The sequence below is a fragment of the Phoca vitulina genome, unplaced genomic scaffold, assembly GCF_004348235.1.
Source record: "Phoca vitulina isolate PV1807 unplaced genomic scaffold, GSC_HSeal_1.0 scaffold20, whole genome shotgun sequence".
Classification (NCBI taxonomy): domain Eukaryota; kingdom Metazoa; phylum Chordata; class Mammalia; order Carnivora; family Phocidae; genus Phoca; species Phoca vitulina.
Window position 1 is genome coordinate 22,470,475 of NW_022589723.1, and position 27,802 is coordinate 22,498,276.

General features: G+C 37.9%; 1 protein-coding gene and 1 pseudogene across 1 annotated transcript in view; both read right to left on the reverse strand.

The window, feature by feature from the left end:
- The window catches only part of PRTG (protogenin), a 121,423-nt gene that overhangs the window by 36,760 nt on the left and 56,861 nt on the right, over positions 1-27,802 (reverse strand). Inside the window, exons 3-11 of the mRNA XM_032417437.1 lie at positions 26,333-26,477; positions 25,192-25,325; positions 23,580-23,717; positions 23,169-23,327; positions 22,381-22,540; positions 20,893-21,140; positions 18,332-18,496; positions 14,947-15,252; positions 14,045-14,233 (exon numbers count right to left, since the gene is read on the reverse strand). Coding sequence (XP_032273328.1) covers positions 14,045-14,233; positions 14,947-15,252; positions 18,332-18,496; positions 20,893-21,140; positions 22,381-22,540; positions 23,169-23,327; positions 23,580-23,717; positions 25,192-25,325; positions 26,333-26,477 — 1,644 coding nt within the window. The remainder of the gene's footprint in view (positions 1-14,044; positions 14,234-14,946; positions 15,253-18,331; positions 18,497-20,892; positions 21,141-22,380; positions 22,541-23,168; positions 23,328-23,579; positions 23,718-25,191; positions 25,326-26,332; positions 26,478-27,802) is intronic.
- On the reverse strand, positions 7,133-7,642 carry LOC116640436 (annotated as a pseudogene).

Here is a 27,802-nt window from a genome sequence, read left to right on the forward strand (position 1 = left end):
AAAAAAAAAGACTGGATGGACAGTGATTAACACAGGAAATGAGAATGTTCAAGGTTTCACAGAGTAAGAGGAATTTCAATTGGATTTGTTGGATGTGTCTCGCTTTCCTCAAAATGACCTAACGTCCTTTGTTTTACAGTTATGCTGACAGAGGTTTCTTCTGCTCAAGTTTTTCATCAGCTTCTTTAAAGGTAGCTAAGCCGGAGAGAGGCCAGGTCTCTTGGAGCACGTCTGCATCAGTAAGCAGCCTTAACTCCCAGATGCACACAGATTCACCATTTCAGATCTTCTGAAAGCTAAACTACTAAGCTATTACAGACATCTCCACTAGAACACCAATCTTTTCAACCTAATATGAGCAAAACTCAACTCAGTATCTCCCATTTCCCCACACCTGATTTTGCTCCTAAAAGCCCTACTCCAATTAAAGCACCATCCACCCAGAGCTCTTGGGAATCATTCCAACTTCTTCCTCTCTGTAATCATATTTATAAAGAGTAACTAGTTACTGAGCACTTACTTTGTATCATACAGTGTGCTGAGGGTTCCACATGCACTAGCACATTTAATCCTCAACATCCTAGAGGTGCCTGGGTGGCTCAGTGGGTTAAGCGTCTGACTCTTGATCTCAGCTCAGGTCTTGATCTCAGGGTCGTGAGTTCAGGCCCTGCACTGGGCTCCATGCTGGGTGTGGAGCCTACTTAAATCATCATCATCATCATCAACATCCTCAACATCCTAGACATACAGCAAGCTGAGGATCATGAAGGTAGAGTGACTTGACACTAGTGGGTGGGGAGCTAGGATTCAAATCCTGGCCACTTGGGGAATGCAAGCTGGTGCAGCCACTCTGTATGTGTGGAGTTAAGTATGGAGTTTCCTCAAAAAGTTGAAAATAGAGCTACCCTATGACCCAGCAATTGCACTACTGGGTATTTACCCCAAAGATACAAATGTAGCGATCTGAAGGGGCACATGCACCCCTGTAGTGATCCGAAGGGGCACATGTACCCCAGTGTTTACAGCAGCAATGTCCACAATAGCCAAACTATGGAAAGAGCCCGGATGTCCATCAACAGATGAATGGATAAAGATGTGTATATATTATATACACACACACACACACACACACACACACACACCCCACACACACACCCCCCCCACACACACAATGGAATGTTATGCAGCCATAAAAAATTGAAATCTTGCCATTTGCAACGACATGGATGGAACTAGAAGGTATTATGCTAAGCGAAATAAGTCAGTCAGAGAAAGACAATTATCATACGATCTCACTGATACGTGGAATTTAAGAAACAAGGCAGAGGATCATAGGGGAAGAGAGGAAAAAATGAAACAAGATGAAACCATAGAGGGAGACAAACCATAAGAGACTCAATCTCAGGAAACAAACTGAGGGTTGCTGGACAGGAGGGAAGATCGGGAGGCTGGGTGATGGACACTGGGGAGGGTATGTGTTGTGGTGAGTGCTGTGTATTGTGTAAGACTGATGAATCACAGATCTGTACCCCTGAAACAAATAATACATATGTTAATAACACAAAAAAAATAAAATAAACAAACAAAAATAAATAAATCCTGGCCATTTGATCTCAAAACCCAGTCTTCTGTTTTAATTTCTAAATTTCTATATACTTAAGCTGACCTTTCTTGGTGTACAGTTTTATTTAACACATGTATAGATTTGTTCACCACCACCACAATCAGGATACAGAAGAATTTTATTACATCAAGAAACCCCTTTGTGGGGGCGCCTGGGTGGCTCAGTCGTTAAGCGTCTGCCTTCGGCTCAGGTCATGATCCCAGGGTCCTGGGATGGAGCCCCACATCGGGCTCCCTGCTCAGTGGGAAGCCTGCTTCTCCCTCTCCCACTCCCCCTGCTTATGTTCCTGCTCTTGCTATCTTTCTCTATGTCAAATAAATAAATAAAATCTTCAAAGAAAAAAAAAAAGAAACCCCTTTGTGTTTCCCCTTTGTAGTTAAATCCTGCCCCCACCCCTAATCCACGGCAATCACTACCTAGTTCTGACTTTCCAAGAATGTCATATAAGGGGAATGATACAGAATATGTAACCTTTTGAGACTGGCCTCTTTCACTCAGTATAATGCCATTGAGATTTGCCCACAAATTGTTGCAAAAGCAGCAATATAGTTCATTGTTCTTCATTGCTGAGAGTATTTCAACTGTATAGATATATTGCAGTTTGTTCATCTGTTCATCCAGTGAAGGACATTTACTGTTTCCAATATTTGGGGTGTAATAGAGCTATACATTTGTGTTACAGGTTCCTATGTGAACATAAGTTTTCATTTTTCTAGAGTAAATCTCTAGGATGGGACTGCTGGGTCATATGGTACAGGCATGTTTAACTTTAAAATAAAAAAGCATTAAGTTTTTTTCCAGAGTGGCTGGACCATTTTGCATTCCTACAGTTCCAGGTGTTCTGCATCCATGTCAGCACTTGTTATTGGACGTTTTGGCATTTAAAATTTTTCAGTTGGGCACCTGGGTGGCTCAGGTGGTTAAGCATCTGCCTTGGGCTCAGGTCATGATCCCAGGGTCCTGGGATCGAGCCCCGCATTGGGCTCCCTGCTCAGTGGGGCATCTGCTTCTCTCTCTACCCCTCCCCTCTGCTTATGATCTCTCTAATAAATAAATAAAATCTTCAAAAAAATAAAAGATAAAAAGAAATAAAAACAAAATTTTTCAGTCATTCTAATAGGTATGTAGTGGTAGCTTATTGTAGTTTAAAATTTTAAATTTGCATTTCCCTAATGGCTAATGATGTTGAGCATCTTTTCATTTTTTTTTTTTTTAAAGATTTTATTTATCTATTTGAAGAGAGAGAGAGACAGCGAGAGCAGGAACACAAGCAAGGGGAGTGGGAGAGGGAGAAGCAGGCTTCCCGCTGAGCAGGGAGCCCGATGTGGGGCTCGATCCCAGGACCCTGGGATCATGACCTGAGCCGAAGGCAGACGCTTAACGACTGAGCCACCCAGGCGCCCGAGCATCTTTTCAAAGATCCCTTAGGTGTGTGACCCCTATACCTCTATCTGAAGGCCTCCCATCAGGCCATATGTAATCAGTCAAGTCCTGATTGAGCTGAGATTAAGAGTCAGATGCTTAACCGACTAAGCTATGCAGGCGCCCCATGATTGTTCTAAGCCCAAAACAACTTCACATCTGCCTTCTCTCCAATAAACTATTGTCTTAGTCATACCCTCATCATCTTAAATTACTTCAACAACCATCGTATTGATTTCCTGTCTTCAGTAACTCCCTCCCTGGCCCATACTCACTGCATTTTCTAAACCTATCCTTGACATTGTCTTTCTAAAACAAGCCATGTTTTACTTTCAGTTAAAAACTTTTGATGGCTCCTCATTACTGTATTGTAGGACAATATTATTAGGGTACACAGGGCTCTTAAAACATGGTTCCTATTTAACTCTACAGCTTCAGTCTCTACGACTCTTACTCATGCGACCCATGTTTTAGCCATAGTACACCAATGAGGCCACCTCTTCAATCTTCTTTTTTGTACCCTGTAACTTCCTATTATTGGAATGACTCTCCTCCATTCTCTACTATGCAAAACATTCTCCATCATGCAGTAAAAATTATCCATTTATCCTTTATGCTTCTAGAACACTGACTATATCTCAATTTTGTCCATTAGCACATTTTCCTATGGACACTAATAGGTCCCCTTCATGCTGTGCTTAGATACTTTGGAAGCAGGCATGCCATCTTATGTTCATACTCCTTGTCCCCAATACAGGACCTGGTACAGAGTATGTGCTTTCAATCAATATACACCAATTTTTAAATTTTAACAATAATGGGAAATAAACTTAACATCCATAATTAGGCAGGGTAAACTTTAATGTGAAAATTTTATGAAACAAGAAATGGCAATGAAATTGATATAGATAGCAATCTCGTGTTATTAAACCAAGTAGCTTACATAAAGTTCTGAAAAAATATATATTGTATCAACCCTAAAATTATAAATTTTACATTTTTATTTAGCACTATCTTCTAGGCAAGGTCTTCAGGAGGTGTTAGGAGAAGAAATCACACAAGTCAAAACTGTATGTTGTGGGGATGGTTTCAGTTTTGTGACTGATTTACTGGTAATTAATTTACGTTAATTTAATGGTAACTGCAGCCCATTATCAGCAACTTCTAAATTGAGTTCATCTTCTGATTTGCAAGGCCACTGAGCTTCTGTGTCATAAGCCTTCTAGGAGCGGCCCAAAAGAGCAACCAAGAAAGCATAGAAATCTCTTTATCTGAGACCTATTGAGTTCCATAAAACTGTACTCACTGTATTCACACAGTGTTAACGAGGGTTTTGTAAACAGTATTGTAGCTCTAAGAGCCTATCCTAAAGCTCAATGGTAGCAGCTGAGTGGGCTCAAAAATATTGTTCTTTTGAGTGACTAATAAATGCTCCTGAATTCACACTGTGGCTTCAAAGAACAGTTTATATTATGGGTTTATGGAATCCATGGCTACATTCCTTTACTTCCTTCTTCATTTAAAAACATGAAATTTAATTAACTTGGCAACATCACAGTTGCCTAAAATGAAATGTCCCAGATCAAGGGTAATTAGGCATTCTCAGGGGGACAGAATACACCATTAGATTTGTGACTACATGCCTCTTGAGAGCTGACTCAAGCAAAGGGAGGGGGAAATTAAAACACTTTAACACAGTTACAAGGCTGACTTTAAGACAAGCATAAACCAAAGATCCAAATATCTTTCCCTTTATAAAAGAGTAGGGTTTGTTTTTTTAGATATGGGATCAATATTACCTAACACTTTGATTTTTGAAGAGGGTCTGCACAAAGAAATTTCCAAATTTACTGATTTGGTGGAGATATATATGTGTATATATAGATACAGATAAATTATACCATGATTGTAGTTCCCAAAAGTTGAGTATAAACTGATTAAAAGCAGCAGAATTTGCTGTTTTCTGAAGAAATCTTTATGATTTGTGTGTATGGAAATTGCCATGTGCAACAGGATTGTAGCAAACATGAAATGTACACTTATAGCATCTCTGAATCAGAAAGGAAGTGAAAAAAAAACTTTCAGGGAAGAGGTAGTTCTGAGCTGCTTCATGTCTTATTTCTCCACATTATATTTTACACACTGCAACAGAAAGATATTTTTTTTTTAATGTTTTATTTATTTATTCATGAGAGTCAGAGAGACACAGAGGCAGAGGCAGAGAGAGAAGCAGGCTCCCCACCTAGCAGGGAGCCCGATGCGGGACTCGATCCCAGGACCCTGGGATCATGACCTGAGCTGAAGGCAGACGCTTAACCGTCTGAGCCACCCAGGCGCCCCAGAAAGATATTTCTAAACAAACCTAATCAGGTCACTTGCTTGCTTAAAATCATTCAGTGGTTTCATGCTGCCCTTAGGATAAAGCCCAAATTCCCTCATGCAGTTTCCCAGGTGCTGGTGACACTCTGTCATCAAACAGTAACATTTCGTCTTCTCTGGAGCATGGTCCCCCTCACCTCCCGGATGTCCCACGTGATTTTCACCAGTCCCTGAGCACTCCTGGGTTCTGCCCTTCCCTCTTTGCAGAGCAGATTTACCATGAAGTTGTGAGAACTTTTCAATTTTCAGAACCCTTCACACTTGCATGGAGCCTATACTCTACAGTGTAGGTACAAGGCCCTATACTGACAGCGTATTTTTACATTATTTTTATGTTATTATATATTATTTTATTAGGTCCCATATAACCTGCCCCTGCCCCTTTGCCTGACTAATCCTACTCATCCTTTAGATCTCAACTTAAATGTCACTTTTTCCTGGAAACCATCCCTATTCAGCCCTGGAACAGGTCAGAAGCACCTGCCAAATGTTGTCCAAGAGTTTGTCACCTGGTTTTTCAGTTGCTTATTTGCTGGTCTTCCTCCTAGACTCAAATGTCATGACCATGTTTACATTAGATGTGGCAGGCCCTAACACAGGGACTACCATACCACAAGCTTTGTAAGTATCTGAGAATGAAAAAATGACTTTGTGAATGAGCACTCAGTGACAGACAAATACAGGGAAGAAGGGCCCAAACTGGAAGATTATACCTGAGAGCTTGTGATTCATCCACTTCCTGGATGTCTAGGAAAAAATGCATTGGTTAAGGGATGATACCCATGAAAGGCCATGTTTATCCCCATGTGAAAGCTGAAGAGTATGGGGAGAGAGGACTAGAAACAAAATATGCCATAAAAAGTGCAGTAAAAGGAGACTTAAGAGAGGCTTAGTGGCAACAATATTTAAAACCTATAATTGGCCTGACAATTAAGAGAGTCAGCAATATAGGAACGCAGAAGGCACAAAAACAAAGTCTGAAAGATTTCCAACATGAGTAACAAACGAATGCTAAAATCTATTAACTTACAAAGAATATTAGTTATTTAGAAAAAATATACTAGGTCCTCTAGTCCAGTGTTTCCCAAGCTTCAATGTGCATACTCATCACCTAATAATCCTATTAACACAGAGATTCTGATTCAGAAGATCAGGAGAAGGGACAAGGGAAGGCCGAAATTCAGCATTTCAGTAAACTTCCAGATTTTGCTGCTGATCCTGGAACCACACTTTCACGAGCAACAACACTAGCATCTACACTTGGCAAGACACAAAAGACACTGCCTAAAGACACCTGCAGATTGAAAGTGAGGGAATGAAGAAACATCTATCATGCAAATGGAAGTCAAAAGAAAGTTGGAGTAGCAATACTTGTATCAGATAAAATAGACTTTTGGTGCATTTCTGTATTTCCTCTGGCTGCCTCTGTGCTCCAGTGACAGAATGGAACACCTGTGGTGGGTCTTACGGCCCGCTGTGTAAGTCTGCTCGGGCTGCCATAACAAAATACCACAGACCAGATGGCTTAAGCCACAGAAATTAATTTCTTACAGTTCTGGAGACTGGGAAGTCCAAGATCAAATTCTGGCAATGTTCAGTTTCTTTTCTTTTCTTTTTTTTTTTGATTTTACTTTTTTGTTGTTTTTATTACGCACTACATTAATACACTGCATAACCTTCTAGAAGGGGTACATGAGTATGACTGAGTTATTTTTCATCAATCAGGAAAATGCTTCCTAAATCGATATTCTCCAAACCCTTTGACACATAGTAACGATTAACTCCAGAGACCCACTTACCTCTTTGCATCAAACTCCACTGAAATGCATAATAGACAACCCTTTTTTCCTTGTCCCCGTTACTGAGCCTGTGGATGTGCGCCGTGGCTATGCCGGGGAGACCAAGCACACGACCATGACGCCGATCCCGGGCAGGATCTCGAACCACATCGCAGCACGGTTGCCAGGGCCAAATCCTTCCTTCCCGGCCCAGTAAAGATGACCTGACCTCGGCCCCCTTCCCAGTAGGCTCCCCAGTGTTCAGTTTCTGACAAGAGCTCTCTTCCGGACTTGTGGACAGCCACCTTCTCACTGAGTCCTTGCTCACATGGTAGAGAGAAAGCCTACTGTCTCCTCCTCTTCTTAGAAGGGCACCTGCCTATCATATTAGGGCCCCACCCTTATGCCCTCACTCAACAGTTATCACCTACTCCAAGGCCGTATTTCCATATATCCAGTCACATTAGGGGTTAGGGCTTCAACATATGAATTTGATGAGGACATAAACATTCAGTCCATAATACCCACAAAGCCTAAAATATTTACTATCCGTCTCATTACAGGAAAAGTCTGGGAGCGCCTGGGTGGCTCAGTCGTTAAGTGTCTACCTTCAGCTCAGGTCACGACCACAGGGTCCTGGGATCAAGCCCCGCATCGGGCTCCCGGCTCCTCGAGAAGCCTGCTTCTTCCTCTCCCACTCACCCTGCTTGTGTTGCCTCTCTCGCTGTGTCTCTCTCTGTCAAATAAATAAATAAAATCTTAAAAAAAAAAAAAAGTCCGCCTACTTCTGGTCTAGATGCTGCTTCTCAAAGTAGGTAGGAATGCAAAGATTTTAGGCCATTTAGATATTAAAGTTCAAGAAGCACTGGTTTCCAAATCTAGTGATCATGGTAAATCACATGAAAAACATTTTTTTTAAATACAGATTTCCAGGTTCCATCCTAGGAGGAGAACAATTTTAAAAACAATTATAACAGCTAACATTTGTTGAGGACTTACAATGCAGTTTTCTAGGAACTGTGCTAACTTTATTACATTATTTCATTTAAACTTCCTAATGTTCTAAAATAGCTATTATTATTATTATCCCTATTTAAAAGATTAGGTAAATAACCAGGATTTAATCTGTTAATAAGTTACAGAGCTAATGCCAGGCAACAGACATGAAATTTACTTCACAGATATTTTTCTTTTAGCTGTCAGTGCCAAGTGGTCCTATAATAGAGCATTATAAATGATGTACCATGGGAATGACTGACACCATTTGAGGTCATAAGAGGAGTCCCAGAGGGTTGAGACTTAAAAGCTGGGGAAGATTTTTCCAAATGGAAAGAGATATATCTTCAATTTCATCCAGGGAGTATCAAACATACTTCAAGAGAAGAAATTTAAGGAAAGTTTACCAGATGACAGCCCTGTAACTTTTGTATAGTTCTTACAGTTTCACAAATCGGTAAACATTTTTTCTTTAAATGGAGGTAGTTGCAAATTGGCAAATGAAAATCTTTCCTTTGTTACTGTCTTAATGGAACAGTATTTTTTTAGTAACAGGATTTTTAAAGAAATGGATGCTCCCTTTCTTTTGAGGTATTGGTTTTTAAATGTTTCAAGTATTAAGGTTCTAAAGTTTGAGCTGAATATTTATCATATGTGGCATGTTCAGAGACTGCAGAGAATGAAATATTTAAAAGTTTTTGCTCTCCTAGTAAATTAAGAAAAAACAGTTGAGTATTTCCTAAAATCTGCGTTGACATTTCAACATATCTTGGCTAGATAATAAATTAAACACAAGAAAGGGTAACTTAAAAGATAATTAATAGTGAAATAAGTGAAATACAATACTTTTACAATGTTCCCTTTGTTATAATTTGTACTCCCACATTGTTGGTCAGTTTTCTGGCCTAGAGAGTAGGTGGTTTCCAAAATTATTCATGTAAGTTAAATGAATTTATTTTGTAATTCTTTGAAAGGAAGGAAAGAAAGAATGCAATCAGACACTGTTCAGAGGAGAGCTATTTCTACTAAAAGTGGAATTTAACAGTGATAAAGCACAGGAAGAACTGAAGAGAGGCAAAAAAAATACGAGGCATGTCCCCAACGATCTTGCCTGTGGTAAATGACAGCAATAACGTCAATGGAATTTCTACACCAATCGCTAAAAATGATCTGTTAACAAATAAATGCAAAGTGATCTCAAAGAAACCAACACTACTCTGTGAAGTCAACCCTAATCTGGACAAAGTGCTTAATCATGCCTATGTTGTTGATTATATGTTACTTTAGAAAACAGAAGAATCCTGGCATCTGTAATTACATTTGAGTTGGTAGTTGACAGCAAGGCACCAAATTATTTGAAATGAATTTTTAGGCTAAAAGTCAGTATGCTAAGATATACTCGAAACTATACATAATCAGGAAGATCTGTTTATAAAATATGGTGTAGATTTTTACTCTCTCTTAAGGGGTGCAGCGAGAAAGTTGCAAAACAGCTGCAATACAAGAATTTTCACCTGTAGCATGTTTCCAGAGATTTTTCTGAGTGTTATCTAAGGCTTCCTTGTGTGAGAGGAATGAGGGAACACAGTCTCTGAAAAGACTTTGGCTTGCCTTAAAACGTGACTTCCATATTTTGTAAACTGAGTGATTCTAGTTCTCTTCAAAACAAAATCACTATTATAGTGAGGTTCACAATGAACCCTCTCTGATAAAAGTAGTCTCTTTTATGCCACAAAATCTTGTCCTGTCTTGACTAAAGGGAAGATTACAACTCCCTCCAGATATATGTTTGACTCACCAGGGGTAGCTCTTGATTTTCTTTCCTCAGATATGTAATCACACAACCAAATCCTATTCTGTTATGGTAAAGGATAACACCCAGAAATCTGACTTAATTTTACCATGCTTCCATACAAACTGGCTAAGGGACTCTAAAATTACTTGTTACCCAGGGACTGTTTCTTCTGCCTCCTATTTCCCCCACGGTAACTGGGAATTCCAATTTTGGATTTATCAAAAAAAGATCTGTGAGTTTTAAAGGTGTGCAAGGAATCCAGGAACATTACTAATGATTTTAAATATTTTGGATCTTTGTAACTGTTGCTAAATCTCATGCTCACCAATCAAGCTTGCTGTGAAATATAATAGCACACATTCTTTGGCAAAATAGAAGCTAAAGATTATCGTGTCCCAAATGCTAAACTAACAACAGCACCATCTAAATAATCCCCCCTTTCCCCCTTATTATATAAATACTGAACAATTAAGAAGTTTCTGACAGCTTATGAAAACAGTCTTCTTTGCAATTAGAAACCCTAACTTCAGAATTTGAAGCCAATTTCTGAAATAAACAGACAAAAAAAGAGGAATGAATTATTTCAATCAGTCTATTATCAGAGAACACAAGTGTGCTATTAATTTTGCTTCAGTTTATTGTATGGTAAATTTAACAAATGTTTTAAAATTCTGCTTAAAACAGGTAAACATGAGAAGTGCCAAGGGAGGAAAAAAAACAACTGAGTGAAAATAATCACAACAAAGATGTAAATCTTGAAGAAAACCTCAAACCACAATTTAGAACAAATCACATAAACATTAAATCACAAGCCAAATGTTTTTTTCCCCAACCCCCAAACCATTTCTAATTAAAAGCAAACTGTGTATTTACAAATCATTAAACTAGAACAAACCAGCAACATCAAAATACTTCCATTGCTCTACCAATATTTATATTACTCTAATAAAGACACAAGAATCTTTTCAGCCACTTTAAAAAACAAAACAGTCTGCATCTTTGAACTGAGCATTGAGGATTTAGCATAAAATGTTGTAAAACAACTTGCATTACAATTAAATTTAGTTATTCAGAACTTTGGGAGAAAATCAGGAAAGTAAATCAAGTTAGTATCTTTTGGTTTTTCTTGTTTTGAGCAGAGGTCACATCTGTTAAATCTTTTTATTTAGTACTACAATGCCTTATTTAGAAAAATAATTTGTAAATTCTTGTTAAATGAATTGAAATACACAAATTCATTTCTTTCTTTCAGAAACAAAGAACTGTATGTGTTACCAAGGAGAATGTGTCCCAATAACATACTTTTTAGTTGAAAACTTAATTACCAGAAGTAACAAAAGGATGTGTATTAGGGCATCAGAGAAGGGATTAGTATGAAAATGAAATTTTGAGACATCAGTTTGCTACTCAAATTGACACTGATTCAGCAAACAGAAGCATTTAAATTTCATTTCCAAGCCCACTTAGTAAATCTAGTTCTAGTTAGAGCATCTTTAATGTACAAAAGCTCTGTGAAAGAAAGTATTCACCATGCAAGACACAGATAGGGTTCCCTTAACCTACTGCCCTCTGCACACATCACTCTCTGTTAAACAGGCAGCTAACGCCAGATGCTCTTGCTAAAAATGGTCACAGATGGTCAGTTGTCCAGTTAACAGAACATAACTGCCCTCCCAATAGCCGAAAGTAAGAAGGAAAAGAGTGAGAGCTCTTAACACTTGCCTGCTTAGTGGGTTATACCCGTTCAACTTGCTATAAGCTCAGCTAGGCCCCAACGGTGTCTAAGAAAGAAAGACTATAGACCCTAGGGCTCTCAAGAGTAAAAGGCATCTTAAAGGTGAGCTAGTCAACAGTTGTACAATGCTTGGATCAACTGCATCTCTGCTGGTCAGCCCGTTCCAGCCCTGGCTTGGCACCTCCAGGGGTGTGGAACCCACTGTCCAACAAGAAAGTCCTACAGCTGAGACACAGTCCCCTGTTAGCCTGCCCTGCAATTAGCCCAACTACCCAGTCTAACTCCACAGTCAGGAAACATGGAGTTATTTTAACAGAGAGGCATAGTGACTATAACAAAATAATTTCCCAGTTTATGCATTATACAGTGATTTTAAGCTGAATTACCCCAAGTAGTATACACAAAGGATTTTACAACATAAAAACACAGGCCGTAATATATGTGATTTACTTTTAAAACACAGAAGGAAATAAAAATTCATAGTACTAAAAGCTATTAGAGATTATAAAAAAATTTCAACAAAGATCAATGGGTCTTCTTTATATTTATACGCACCCATAGAAAATGTTTAAATTTTAAAGCATTGTTTTTTGTTTTAAGATTTCATTTATTTATTTGACAGAGCGAGAGAGCACAAGCAGGGGGAGCAGCAGAGGGAGAGAGAGAAGCAGGCTCAGGGAGCCTGATGCGGGACTCGATCCCAGGACCCTGGGATCATGACCGGAGCCAAAGGAAGATGCCCAACCGACTGAGCCACCCTGGCACCTCTAAAGCGTTGTTTTTAATTGACAAAATTTTAATAAGATGTTTCTCTAAACTTTTCACAAGCAGAGCATTATTCTGCTCTTCCCAATAAATTATTCATTTTTTTAAAATAAGCTACCTAAGTGTTCAAGAAAAGTGCTCTATGAACTTATTTTTTGTATTTTCTACTTATTTATATTTCCTGAACAGTGAAGAAACTGGAAATACTGAGTTTGATGTATGATTTTTCATCAGCTATTGTCCCAAATCCCGTTTCTTACTTGATAACTTAGTACAACTCTTTTGAATAAATGATATGAACATAGAAAGGGAGAGCACACTGAGAAGCCGCGGCTAGAAATAAATGCTCCTGACTTCGGCGACAGGTTTTGCTAACATCACCTCTGCATCAGTGCTTTTAAGGAAGGTCACCCTGGAACATATGTAACTTCTCCTCATCATTTATAAAACTGTGTGACAGGGATCAATAGTGAAATTTATTTAAGCAAATGTAGATTAAATTAAAATCCAAGACAATAAGATTAGAAGCAAAATGCCATCTGGAAAACTACAGCAGAGAACCAGAGGATGGGGTCCTCCTATGTGCCTGCCTCTAAAAACAGACTCCCACCATAGCTTGTCACCGCGCAGGGTCTCAGGACTACTGCTGTTTTCACAGGTTGTGCCGTGAGGCCAGAAAAGCAAATGGAGCTATCCCAGTGGGGTCACTATGCCCCTTTCCCTTCTGCACTCCAAAGGGTAGTCTGTGATGGGAAGAGCCAGAGAGCACTGTAAAATTCCAGTATGCGCAGAAGGTGCTCTAACAATTCAGTAGGAATCTAGTTGGGAATCACAGTTCAAGTTGCTGCTTTAACAAATAACTAAGAAATAACTGAGTATGCATTTTACAACTTGAGTATCTGTTTATACCCATGTACTTATTGTAGACATAAGTTTCCTTACTTTCCATTAAACATGGTCACATTATGAAATTCTTCACTCAGCAAAGATAAGACGAACAGAGAATAAAACGGTGTCTTTCGGAACTGTGATAAACCCAAACACAAGGCTGAGTGCTTTTTCTGTGTTACAGCTACAAAAATAAATATGTATAGTGACATGGGTCATATGTAAGAGCATTATTTTGTACATAATTTAAATATATTTTACATGTGAAAATAACGTACCTAAAAGCACTCTCCGGCAATTTCTAAATTAATCATTGTCTATTTTCTGCTCATTTTGTGATATTGCTATTTCACGTACATCATACACTCACAATAATTGATCAGATCTCACTCTACCAGAACTTAACTGTAGAAAGAAAAGCAGATGCCCAGAGGTGGGGGAAAGATAGAAAGATACCATGGTTATCTGATGCCTTGTCAGTTCGCTCACAATGGTGAGTCAAAGACCAGCACAGAGTCAAGCAGGAGGATATACACAGTGATGTCATAAAGGCAATTCTCTTTCTACTAGTAAGTCAGTTCTTCTGCCCTATATCCAAAAACTCTTTTCCCAACTGGTCAGAGAGGAAGGAAAAAAGGAAAGTGCAGTACGGGCTCACTCACCTAAACCACTGAGAGTGTAGAGAAGGTCACCGGTATCTAAGAAAATGGGTCCATTTTCCTGCTGCCCTTCTTCTTTGTAGTACAGCTTGTAGCCCTGAATGGTTGCTGTGTCCTCAGCATCTTGCTGCCACTTCACAGAAATGGTGGTACAGTTCAGAGGCTCCAAATGTAACTCTGGAGACTTAGGGGCTAGAAAAAGCCACCAGAAATGTATGCATAAAAAAATCCATAGTTCATAAACATACACCCAATTTTAAACCAACAGCTGCAAAAAAGTGCAATTCTAAGCAATTATATTTTAACCTAACTTTCAAAATTCCACAGTGATATTAAACTTTGAGACAGAATTAAAAATATAAAATATTGGGCGCCTAGGTGGCTCAGTCGTTAAGCGTCTGCCTTCGGCTCAGGTCATGATCCCAGGGTCCTGGGATCGAGCCCCGCATCGGGCTCCCTGCTCAGCGGGGAGCCTGCTTCTCTCTTTCCCACTCCCCCTGCTTGGGTTCCCTCTCTCACTGTGTCTCTCTCTGTCAAATAAATAAATAAAATCTAAATATATATATATATATATATATATACACACACACACACACACACACATATATATATGGCAATAATATCAATTAGGTCTCTATTAATATACAACTTTTGGTAATTCAGTTTGATTTGGATTCACCCATTTATGCTGAGCAAACTAACAGTGTAACCAAAAGTTTTACACACTATTGAGCTCTATGTCAAAAGGGACTATGCAACAAAAAGTTTAAAATTATTTTCAGTGAAGTCCATGATCTATGGAATATTTTCATTCATAAAACACCATTTAAACATGACTTAGATTTTATAAAAGTAAGTTTCAAAAAAGTAAAAATACTCTTCCTCAATCGTGTTTAGAAATTTACCTTTCACACTTGTAGCTTTGGGTGTCCTATGTGAGGTCCACACTGATGACTCTCCTAGCCCCACTCTGGTGGCAGCAGTAATCCGCACCAGGTAGACACTGTCTGGTTTCAGGCCCTCCAGAAGGTACTCATGTGTGGTTCCCGGGAGCTCCAGAACTTGGATGGAAGTCTCAGTACTCAGGCGGAAGGACAGGCGATAGAGGACCACCTGGCCCCGTCGGTATTTGGCTGGGATCGGCAGCCAGGAGATGAGGATATCGGTGGGACTTCGACTCGTCAAACTAATTTCAGGAGGTCTCAAGGGAACTAGTCATACAAGAAAACAGGTTGCTTATGAATAGAATCAAAACTGTCAATTAGCACTGCAGTATTTACTGCATTCTCTTAAGAGCAACACATGTGATAAAGGAGGGATACGTTCAGCCCTAGCAGAGGTTTTCAGGCGAGTAGATCACAAACCAGAAAAAAAAAGAAGGAAAAATAATGAGGAAGGATCGAGCATAGAGAACCAAAGAAAGCGAAGTGTCACTGAAAGTAAAAGCCCAAGTCCTCACTGTGACTTCATACAAAGCCCTATGTACTTACAGGGTCGGCTCCTCATGGATTCAGGGCCCCAATCTCCTACTGCTTTCCACCCGTTCCCTCCACTGCAGCCCTCAGCAATGTCCACTTCCTCTGCCGAGCGTGCACCTCCCCCAGTCACCTGCTTCACCAGCTCCCGCACCTTCACTTCCTTCAAGTTTTCATTCAAACGTCACCTACTCAGTGAGCGTTTCTTGGGTGACCCTGTCTCAAGTCTCAAACCCTCCCAACATTTCATACTCCCTTTCCTTGCTTTTTTCCCCTTCTCCTAGATACTTATCAATATCCCACATAGCATATAATTACATAATGGACTGTTTATCTTGTTTATTGTTCCTCTGCCCCCTCTCCCATTAGAAAGTAAACGCCATGAAATCAGGGACAATTTTTTGTCTCTTTTGTTCACTACTATCAAATAACACACAGCAGGTACTCAATGAATATTTGTTGCATGAATGAACTAATAGTTGGAAAAGAGAAAATCAATTTATTAAGCATTTCTGAGTTCTTGATATGTATGAACTCATGAATTCTCACAAAAACCAAAGGAAGCACCACGATCATTATAGCTGAGGAAACTGAGGTACAAAGAGGTCAAACCGCTTGCCCAAGGTCACACAGGTCGTTAGTGAAGGAGCAGATGTAGGCAGACTGAACAAAGCCCACATTCTTATCCCCTCTACTTTACTGTGTCTTATATAACAACAGTTCTTCTATCACAGGGTTATGTAGGGATTAAATGAGATAACAGAGAGAAGGTTTTTAGAACAGGCAGGGGCAAGCCCTCCACAAGTGTTAGTTGTATCTGCTGCACGCGGCCGTGCCCCTAGGACACCCACACATCTCCGTTTGAGACGTATGGGCTTAGGAAATGTGGAGAAACTGGTGTAGAAACGTGAAAAGTAGGGTCAGAAGTCTGTGTTATTCAGAAAACAAAATGAAACTTCATTAAGTAAAAAAGTTACAGAGTAAGAAAAGGTTTAAAGGAAAAAGAACTCTGAGATCATAACTTAACTGGAACTGGCAAGTTTTAACAAGTAGCTTGCTATGGTCAGACTCCTTTCCTTTAAGGATATAGGGAGGAATACACCAAAAAACCCCCACAAGCCCCAAAACAGCACACGCCCCCAGCCTGTGTTTCACCTTAGATATACATGTCAGAGGTTAAATGTGATGAGAATTTGAGAGGTCATAAATACTGTGATTCACTCTAAAATGGAACAGACTTTTTTTTTTTTTAAAGATTTTATTTATTTATTTGAGAGAGAGAGAGAGAGAGCACATAAGCAGGGGGAGGGGCAGAGGGAGAGGGAGAGGGAGAAGCAGGCTTCCCACTGAGCAGGGAGCCCCATGCAGGACACTGAGCCACCCAGATGCCCCTAAAATGGAACAGACTGTTAAATGAAAACTGAATTGGAATTGAGCATCCAGATCAGTAATTTTTTTCATTTAGTCAAACTCTGAATTTATAAACATCTAATAAGTGGCATAATAGAGATGTAAGTAAGAGATCTGGGACCAAATGAACAAAGAAAATGATATGGAAATAATCTACATAAAAATGTTTTGGGGCGCCTGGGTGGCTCAGTCGTTAAGCGTCTGCCTTTGGCTCAGGTCATGATCCCAGGGTCCTGGGATCGAGCCCCGCATCGGGCTCCCTGCTCGGCGGGAAGCCTGCTTCTCCCTCTCCCACTCGCCCTGCTTGTGTTCCCTCTCTTGCTGTCTCTCTCTCTGTCAAATAAATAAATAAAATCTTAAAAAAAAAAAAAAAAGTTTTGAAGGACACCTGTGTGGCTTAGGTGGTTAAGCATCTGCCTTCTGCTCAGGTCATGATCCCAGGGTCCTGGGATGGAGCCCCCTGTCTGACTCCCTGCTTAGCGGGGACTCTGCTTCTCCCTCTCCCTTTACCCTTCCCTCTGCTCACGCTGTCTGTCTCTGTCTCTATCCCTCTCAAATAAATGAAAAAATGCTTCAAAAAAATGTTTTGAAAACTAAGGGTGGGCCATTTTGTGAGGATGAGAAAACATCTGTAAAGGAGGAACAGTATAATTAAGCATATGTTAAATCATTCCCTTTTCCCAGTGACGGGTACAAAAAGGGCCTTCTAGAGAGCCCCTGGAGAGAGAGATGACGAATCAGAGGAGGAGAATCAGTCTCAGGACTTTACTAATGGATCTCCCACCATTACAAGAATATATGGAGGCCTGCCCTCAAAAGGACTACAACTCAACTTCCAACCCAGGGTCTGTAACAACTATTACTTTCCTTCTTAACAGAATAAACATATTATACCTAAAAATAGACTAACTGCTGATTTTTAAAGAATATTTTTTAACTGACAGTTTACTAAATTTCAAAAACTCCCAGTTTCAGAGGTCCAAGACCTCTGACCTCTGTTCATTATATATTTACTTGTTATATTTATATTTATTTATGCTTAGGAAATTTCACATTTTGTTCCACTCAAAAAAACCCTGCAATGTCAAAAAAAATTTTTTTAAAACGTCAATGTATTTACAATTTACACTAGGAAACTTGAAGAAATACAATAATATAAGATTTTTATTATTAAAATTTATGTTACACATTATAAGTTATAAAAACTCTACACTTATCATCTTATTGTCAAAAAGTGAGGGTCAAATTTGAAATGGCAAACTAGCCTGCCAGTTACCATACCTGTTTCGATTATTTTTTTAACCAAAAAGAGGATATTTTCTCTAATTTAAAACACATTTTTTCATTGAAATGGATTAAACATATTAATGTTCATACTTAAATGACATAGACTGTGTTTTCTTACCATCCTCTAAAGTATTCTGTGTCACATGGTCAGACATCTGGCTGGCTCCCATTGGCATATATGCCACAATGTAGAAAGTATAATTGCTAGCAGGTTCTAAGTCATCAATAATATAATGAGTTGTGTCATTTCCGATGACTACTTGATACTCTTCATTATTTAAACCTAGATTAAAGAATCAGCGTTTAAAAATTAGGAGTATTCAAAATGAACAAGACCAATTTCCCTTACTGTGACACACTGATCCTCCTGTCTAATCTCTGTTATCTTTTGTGACCCTTAAAAGAAAAAAAAGAAATGTGACTTCTAAAAGTAACTACATCTTGCTACAAATTAGTAGTTTGAATTCTTCCCTAGTAAATCAAACTGAAAATAATTAATCTCTTCTAAATTTGTTTTAATATCCAGTCAAAACCCATAGCAGAGACAATGTACAGCAGTACAGCAGGAGATCCATTAGAATTTAACATATGCTGTAACAGTGGAATGTTACAGAACACCGTAGTTTGAAACAGTGTAAGTTTTACTTGCTTAAACGCATGGCTTCTTTTTCCTTTTAAAGAAAAAAAGAAGAAGAATGTAGCAGGAGGGGAAGAATGAAGGGGGGGAAATCGGAGGGGGAGAAGAACCATGAGAGACGATGGACTCTGAAAAACAAACTGAGGGTTCTAGAGGGGAGGGGGGTGGGGGGATGGGTTAGCCTGGTGATGGGTATTGAGGAGGGCACGTTCTGCATGGAGCACTGGGTGTTATGCACAAACAATGAATCATGGAACACTACATCTAAAACTAATGATGTAATGTATGGGGATTAACATAAGAATAAAAAAATTTAAAAAAAAAAAAAAAGTAAATGGAGAGACAGTAGGGAACGTAAAAGCTCTAGGCTTTATGGGAATGTAAAGTCTCCAGGCTTTATAAAAACAAACCAAACCAAAAGTCGTCCTGCAAAAGATCTCATTTTGGCCCTAGAGATTCTATTAAATTTGACTGACACAAGTTGTTCTTTTTATTTATACTGGAAGCAAAAGAACTGGGAGGCACAGAATGTGCTTCAAAACACTTTGTTCCACAACGAACTTTTTCCCCTGCCAAAGAGGAAAAAAAAAATTTCTCAGCAATTCTTAATAAAATATGCATGGCAAGATATAGAACAGAATTTGCCTTTGTGTGATTTAATTCCTACAGCGCGGATCTGTAAAGGGGAATAAGCACACTGGCAGCTCCTGGGCTTTGCGAACAATTCACGGTAAATGCACGTCAACTTCATCAAAACGCTCTAAGGACCAAGGCCCTTCTCCCCCTCACTGGATTTATAAACAAAACAGAAGGCAAATTCCACTATTAAGTTTTCCCACATTTCTGAATTAACTTGATAGCATTTTAATTAGACAAGATTACAGCCATTTCACAACAGACTGGCTAATGGCTTGTTAATTAGGAACTGCATAGTACGATTTCTGACCTACCAAACAAGGTCCTTGAGTTCGAATTAAAAAGCCTTGTTCTGTCCTTGAATAGACCACTGAGCTGCATGTGGAGGCTCTAATGAAATGACCATAATAGCGAACAAGAGTGGTCTCCACCAAAACCAGCATTCCTTTTACCTTCCTAAATCACTAAGAAGGGAATTAACATACTCCAACATGCTCAGTTAGACTTTCATTCTTCTTGCTAAAACAACCCCTGATTTAAATTCAAAATATTCCTTTTCAAAATACTACTTCAAAGTATAAAAAACAAACAACAACAAACCACCTGTTTATATGGACAATTTTATCATACCATCATTTTTGGGTGCTAGGATTTGTTTTAATGTCTACTGCATAAAATCTAGACTGTGCACAACTAAAATTTGTAAACTTCTGTGGTTTCTATGAGAGATCAATAGAGAAATCTCTAGGATTTCTAAGTAGCTTTTCCTTTCCCTCGAATTTTTTTGCCAAAAGAAAATATTAGGGCAAAAAAGACTGCAAAAACAATGGAATAGTTCTGAATAAAAATTTTAAGACAGATTTGATTTCTACTTTTATATAAGAAATGACGTATCAACAAAGAGAGTCCTGTTCAATATTCAGAGTTTTAAATGTTTTCAGGAAACATTCAAAACATATAAAATCAACTTATGGGGATCTGATCATGTTTACTCCCCCCCCTTAAAAATAACGTGCTATAGTGACCATAATTCACCGTATTATTTTATGAACCAATTACAACACTGTTCCTATGTAACTGTATACTTAAATTGGAATATTAAGTCTTAGCTAAAGAATTTATATCTTGGCTGGAATGAAATTCATTACTCCACCACTTTGTAATTTTTAGCAGGCAGAGATGGTACTTATTTCTAAACAAAATCTTAAACTATACTTATATATACAAAGTACACAATAATAAAAACATTTAGCAAAAACTGATATGCAGGTGATAGATTATTTTATTAAAAGAGATAAATGCCATAGAACTTCAAAAATATTTTCTGGATTATTTAAGACATCATTCATACTGAAATTATTGACAGCAAGTAGCAGTTGAAAATAAATACTCCTCAAATTGCTTACCTTCTGCTTTCATATAGTGCACAGAATAAGCGATGACTTTGTCTGAATTATAAAGTGGCCTCTCCCAAGCTAAAAGGATTGCTGAACTTGACATGGTTTCAGCATGCACGTTGTAGGGAGCACTGGGTCTGTCTTCTGACATTACTACGGTCAGTCTGGCTCTAGATAAAATAGATCCTTGGCTGTTCTCAGCCATGCACTGATAAATAGCATCATCTTCAGGAATAATCTGGTTAATTACCAATTTACTGAGAAAAGAAAAAAATATTTTTATGAAAAATTCTAAGAATGATGTAAAAATAAAGTTAAACTATTGCTAAGTTCACTCTCATTTTAAGTGACAAAAGTTACAAAGAACAAAAAACTGTGTAATCAACCCTACTGAAAAATCTGAGTTGCTTAAAATTACTCTTATTTTCTGAGTTTAAGTAATAGTGATATCCAAACCCTGCTTGCTTTAGGTGAAAGACTAATCTCTTTTTTAAAATTTGGCTTTTAGGGGTGCCTGGGTGGCTCAGTCGTTAAGCGTCTGCCTTCGGCTCAGGTCATGATCCCAGGGTCCTGGGATCAAGCCCCGCATTGGGCTCCCTGCTCCACCAGAAGCCTGCTTCTCCCTCTCCCACTCCCCCTGCTTGTGTTCCCTCTCTCGCTGTGTCTCTCTCTGTCAAATAAATAAAACCTTAAAAAAAAATTTGGCTTTTATAAAAAAGTATATTACTCTGTAATAGCATCTAACTTATATAATATTGCAATGTTACATAAATTCAGATCAACAAAAAAATTTTAAGTTTTATTAAACATATGGTAATGTTTTAAGAAGATTCATATTTATACTAATAAAAATGAGTTCTAAAAATCATTAAGTTTGAAAAATTCCTTCAGATTTGAATATTTCCTTCTAATTTTCTCTTTTTAATGGAAGAAGGAACTGAGGCCCCAAAGGGTTAATATGCTTGCTAATAACTTAGCTATTGGCTCATCAGGACTAGAACCCAGGTCTAGGGGACTGTCCAACATTTATTTCATTATAATCTACCACTTCCATGATCCACATATAAAATACAAAAGGATCTATGGCGTGCTGATGTTAGAATCTTAATTTCTTTTTCTTTTCATATTTTATTTTATTATGTTATGTTAATCACCATACATTACATCATTAGTTTTTGATGTAGTGTTCCATGATTCATTGTTTGCGTATAACACTCAGTGCTCCATTTAATACGTGCCCTCTTTAATACCCATCACCAGGCTAACCCATCCCCCCGCCCCCCTCCCCTCTAGAACCCTCAGTTTCTCTCTCAGAGTCCATAGTCTCTCATGGTTTGTCTCCCCCTCTCATTTCCCACCCCCCTTCAGAATCTAAATTTCTTATTTTAGTTTAAAAAAGCAAGATAATTTAGATATTTGATATTACAACCAGTTCACATGGCAATTACTAAAGCCATTATATCTTCTCTAAAATAGTAGCAAAGTGACATAGCCCACCTGTTGTACATTTTAATTCTCCCATTTGAATGTATCTTCCTCCCATTTTTCAACCATGACATTTTGGGTGAGGGGATTCCTTCTGCTTGACACACAAATCGAGCAGTACCAGCTCGAGGCCTTGTTAAACTTTCTGGCCATTCAACAAATGAAGGAGGAGCTATTTTTAAAGAAAAAAGAACAGAGAAAAATGTCCATGTCTCCAACAGGAATGATACAAAGAGTCAAGGAAGAGTTCGGCAAATGACTCAAGTCCCATCCTTGAAAATATTTAACATTCTGAGCCTCTTATCTACATTCTACATATAACTATCCAGATGCCTTTTCTCAGCATTGTTCATTTAGATGTCCACTCCCTCGAGGTTTTCCCTATTGAGACCCTCTGTGTCAACACACTAAAAATAGGTACACTATAATCCTACTTAACTAAGCCCAATAATATATAGCCACTTGTGAACGCACACAATCAACAGATTAAAGTTTTAGATTGGTAAATGGATATGTGGATTTGTGGGTGGGTAACAAAGACATAAAAGAGATGCTTAAATAAGAAGGAACATAATGGTATGCCGGCAAACAGGAGGGTGACTTAAGCATTATAGTTAGTTACATTTTAACCCAGAGCTTTAACTTTCTTCTAAAATTCATTGTTGGATTACAGTATTTCATATCAACCTTCATATCAACGCTACAAAGTTCAAGAAAGGAGGAAGTAAGCGATGAATGAGATAATACAATAAATGTTAAAATACGAGATTCTCCTGAATGCAGCATGAAATAAAACATACCTAAGACAGTTAAGGTTGCCATGGCAACTGTAAAGTTGCGCGTGCCTGGGGTTGTGGCCCGACAAATATACACTCCAGCGTGCTGCAGCTTGACATCAGATATCATGAGATTACCATTTCCCAGTACCCGAGTGTTAAAGACATCAATGGACTTGTGATCTATTTCCAAGAGAAGACTTCAGTTAAAATAATGTAACATAAGATCTAAAATTATGTCAAAAGATCACCATCTAATCATACCATAAAAAGTATAAAATTTGCTATACAAAAACCTTTTCTCTACACACTGAAATGCCAAAAAGTTAAAAGCCACTTAAATGACAAACATGTGTTTTGCATATAAAATAAACATTCTGTCAGTTTCATTAAAATCAACAAAGTTTAAAGACTTTTTTCCCTGAGAAAACTTACCAAGGCGGCTCCAAGAAATGATTGGTTTGGGATTTCCCGTGGCCACGCATTCCAAAACAACTGTCTGATGAAGAGATGTTGTTATGTTCTGTGGGCCTGCTATAATGGTTGGTGTGTAGAAGGAATTAGACTCTTCAGCTTTGAGGAGGAAAGGCACAACATGAAAATAAATTACAAATAAGATATAATAAGTGAGACAAGTTAAAATATCCTTGCTATTCACTTAAAAAATAACTTTATTGAGATATAACTCACATCATACGCAATTCACAATTTTAAGTACTTCAGTGATTTTTAGTATTTTCAGAGTTGTGTAACTATTATCACAATCAACTTTAGAACCCCAAAAAGAAACACCACACCCATTAGCAATCTCCTCTCTCCACAGCCTGGCAACCACTAATCTTTCTGTCTCTCTGGATTTGCCTTTTCTAGACATTTCTTAACAAAGGAACCATGTATTATATGGTCTTTTGGTAACTGGCTTCTTTTCACTTAGCATAATGTTTTCAAGATTCATCTGTGTTGCAACGTGTACCAGTATTTCATTTCTTTTTATTGAGTAATAACAGAATAGAATTTAATTTTATCAATAGAACACATTTTACTTATCCATTCTTCAGTTGATGGACATTTAGGTTGTTGCCATATCATTCCCTTTTAATTGAGGCTCAAACATTCATTTAATCCTTTCGCCAATCTTGTTAAGAATTTATGTGACAGTGGGGAGAAGAAAAGAAGTGTGGGAGTGCTTTTGTCTTTAATCTTTCATACCAGGAAGCTAAAAGACACTACCTGATATTAAAACATAGTGTTAAAAATGTAATTTCAGTTTCTCAATGTTTTCCAAAGAGATTTTTTAACCTTCAAGGATATTTTAGGAATCTTGTGAAAAATAAACATTCATATGAAGTTCACCAATGTCTTTAGTCCAGATTTTCTTCCACTATATTCAAGTAAATTTAAATTATTTAAAAATAAAAACTAGTATCTATGTGTAATTCCATTTTAATAAGATCCATATTTCTTTCTTCATATTCATCTCTTTAGCTAGTTTCCCTTCTAACTATATTTATGTATGGCAAAATATAGAAAATTACGTTTGCTTAATGTTAACAATGATAATTTCTGGATATTGGAATTGGGGATATTTTTAAACTTCTATCTGTACTTTTTTACATTGTTTAATGTAAAAATTTTTATTTTTATACTTTTATAGACATCACTCTTTATGATAAGCATGTATCATTTTTATAAATGCAAATTATAATTTTTCTTAAAACAACAAACAAAAAAATACAAACTGGAAACAAATATATCTTTATTGACAATGGACAATTTTGGTGGAAATGGATAATCGTTTTTCTCATTTCGCATTTTATATTTTAAAAACAAAAGTGAAATAGTTACAAAACAAATATTCATTCTTTCTTAAAGATGTTGTTCTTAAAGATGTTAACATAAAATAAGCTGGCCTGTGAAAGAGGAGGAACCTAAGAGGGATAAAAATGACCATTTCCAACTAGATTACAATAATTTACATGAAATTAAAGTGCTATTTTATAGCATACTATTACAGCCACAGAAGAAAAAGTAATAGCTGGGACAGTACCTGGAATCACCGTCAGAGAGGCTTCCATACTTTTACGTCTGTGGACTACGGTAGCAGCAACACAACGGTAATTCCCAGCATCCCTTGGGCCAACATCATAGATCTGCAATACTCCTGTTGGTAGGGCAGTTATCCTGTTACAGGAAGAAAGATGACTAAATTCTTTGTAGTAGATTTTATATTTTATTTTAACATGTATTCTATGATTAATATATTCAACCTTTTTAAAGTGCCAGATGCAATACTTTAAAGACCATTTAAAACAATTAGCTTGATTCAATTGTTTTTATTTGGGTCACTACAGGTCTCTAAAACATACGTAACTATGCAGTATGTGGTTTGTGAAATCTACCAGCCTAATTTTATACAGAGTTACATTTGACATTATAGCTTATATAACTGGTGATCTAGGGCTTAGTATGATTTTTTTCAAATCCTGATTTCTTGCCTATTAATACAGATATATTCTCCAAGATACACCTGAATCTAAGTTTTTTTTTTTTAAACACTTTCTTGAATAACTTCTTCCATCTTAGTATCCTGAGATTTTAGTAAATGATTTTTACCTACTTTGGAATACTGCTACTCATGAGGACAGGAATTAAACTTTATGAAGGCGCTACTAAGTTCTTGATCCTTAAACCTCAACCACCGGCAGAGCACTGCGGGGGGTGGTGGGGGTGAGCGGGTGTGTGTGTGTGTGTGTGTGTGTGTGTGTGTGTGTGTAGCCGAGAGGAGACTGGAAGTGGGAGGTGGAGACAGAATGGGCAGGTACCAGGGCATATTGGAGACCCCTATAGTAGTATTGCTATTGCCAGCACTGAAGGTCTAATTTGGTTTCCTAAATCCTTGGGCTACAAAGCAGGTGCTCAGGTGGTCCTATGGTTGGAAAAGATGTTTAAGGAAAGCAACAAAGCAGTAAGAAAGGTTATTTGAATTATGATCTAAACCAAAAATCAGAAATTATTCCCCATGTGCCAGAGACTGATGATCTAATTCTTTGCCTAAGTTTGAAATGTCTTTAAGAGGTTGGTAATTGCTACTGTAAATGAAAATAAGCTCCATCATGGTCTTTCCCCCATAAGTCTCATGACACCTTCGTTACTCCTGCATTGTCTCCAAAGACAAAAGCTGCATTTACCTGTCCATAGTTACAGGTAGAGTTGTCCGATTTAATTCCCATGTTATGACTGCAGGAGGGTTTGAGGAAATCTTGCATGCAAATCTAGCAACTCCACCTTCTTGGACCTCAGTAGAAATTGGCTGAACTTCAAATGCAGAAATAGCTGTAAGATAAAGTTTGACAAATTTAGAATAAGTACAGATACTATTATACTGTACTGTACTTGGAAATAACATTATGCAAGATATTATTTATCAGACTTGAACTCCCGCCCAGACATAAGAGCAACCCAACTTAACTAGCACAAAGATAATTTCAGCAGTAGTTTTGGAAAAACCACTGACAGTTGCCTAGCTCAGGGAATCTGGTCTCCCCCAGGATGAAATTCTAAATAAGTTCTCAAGAAACTTACAACTTATTTGGAGAAAAAAAATTAACACAACTGAAACAAAAATAAACAATTAATAATGATATGTAATCACATACCATTTTTGTGTGGTACAAACTTCAAATACTACTACATTTCAGAGAAGAGGGAAATCAAGAAAGACAGATTAGACAAGTAAAAACCATTTACAGGGACTGGTTTTGAATTAAGTTTTGAAGACTCGGTTGGGTTTAGATGGAAGGGGGAAAAGAAGACATTCCAGGCAAAAGGAAGCAAGCACAGAAGAAAGGTGTAGCCTCTGTTCACAGGATTTTAAGGAAACAGCCAAGACTATTGTAGAATATTTCAGATGAAGGGATCATGGAAAAGTGGAAGAAGAGTAGAGATAAAGCAGATTTGTACCATGGCACAAATGAAGACATCATTGAAAATTTTTGAGCAAAGGACAATAGTAGTCCTGATAATAGCCGTGTTTGGGAGAAATCAATCAGGCATGGATACACAGGATAGAGTGAGAAAAGGAGAGCCTCAAGTCAAAAGACCAATAGGCTGTTTAAGTAGGAATGACAGAACTGGGTGGTGGCAGTAAGAATGGTGAGATTCTACACAGAGCTCAATGGAAACAAAGACTTGGTTCTCACTGGACACAAACATGTCACTCTGTTTGGAATCAAATGAGGTTGGTGTTGATGGAGCTGAATGAGAAAGGAGAGAAAGAAGACAAATGGTGTGTGTGTCCCTGATGAATTAAAGGTAGAGAGACTCAAGAGACTATTTTTAGTCTCATGTATTTCCAAAGTGGAGATACATCTCGAAGTGTTGATATTTCTAGAGATAATTCTTCTTTCTCATTCTAGGCAGGCCTCCAGGAGCTAGTCATCGGTGTCCACGCTTTTACATTTTGATAGAGTCCAGACTCCAGGTAACACTGTGGTTTTCCTTCCCTCTACTGTTTTTCAGGATATAAAGAAATGGCCCCAATGATGGTCTTACTCCCCCTCTGCAGACTCCAGTTTAATATACATATACATATATATATATATATATATATATATATATATATATATATGCCTTTACAGTTTATCAACAAAGTGAGAAGT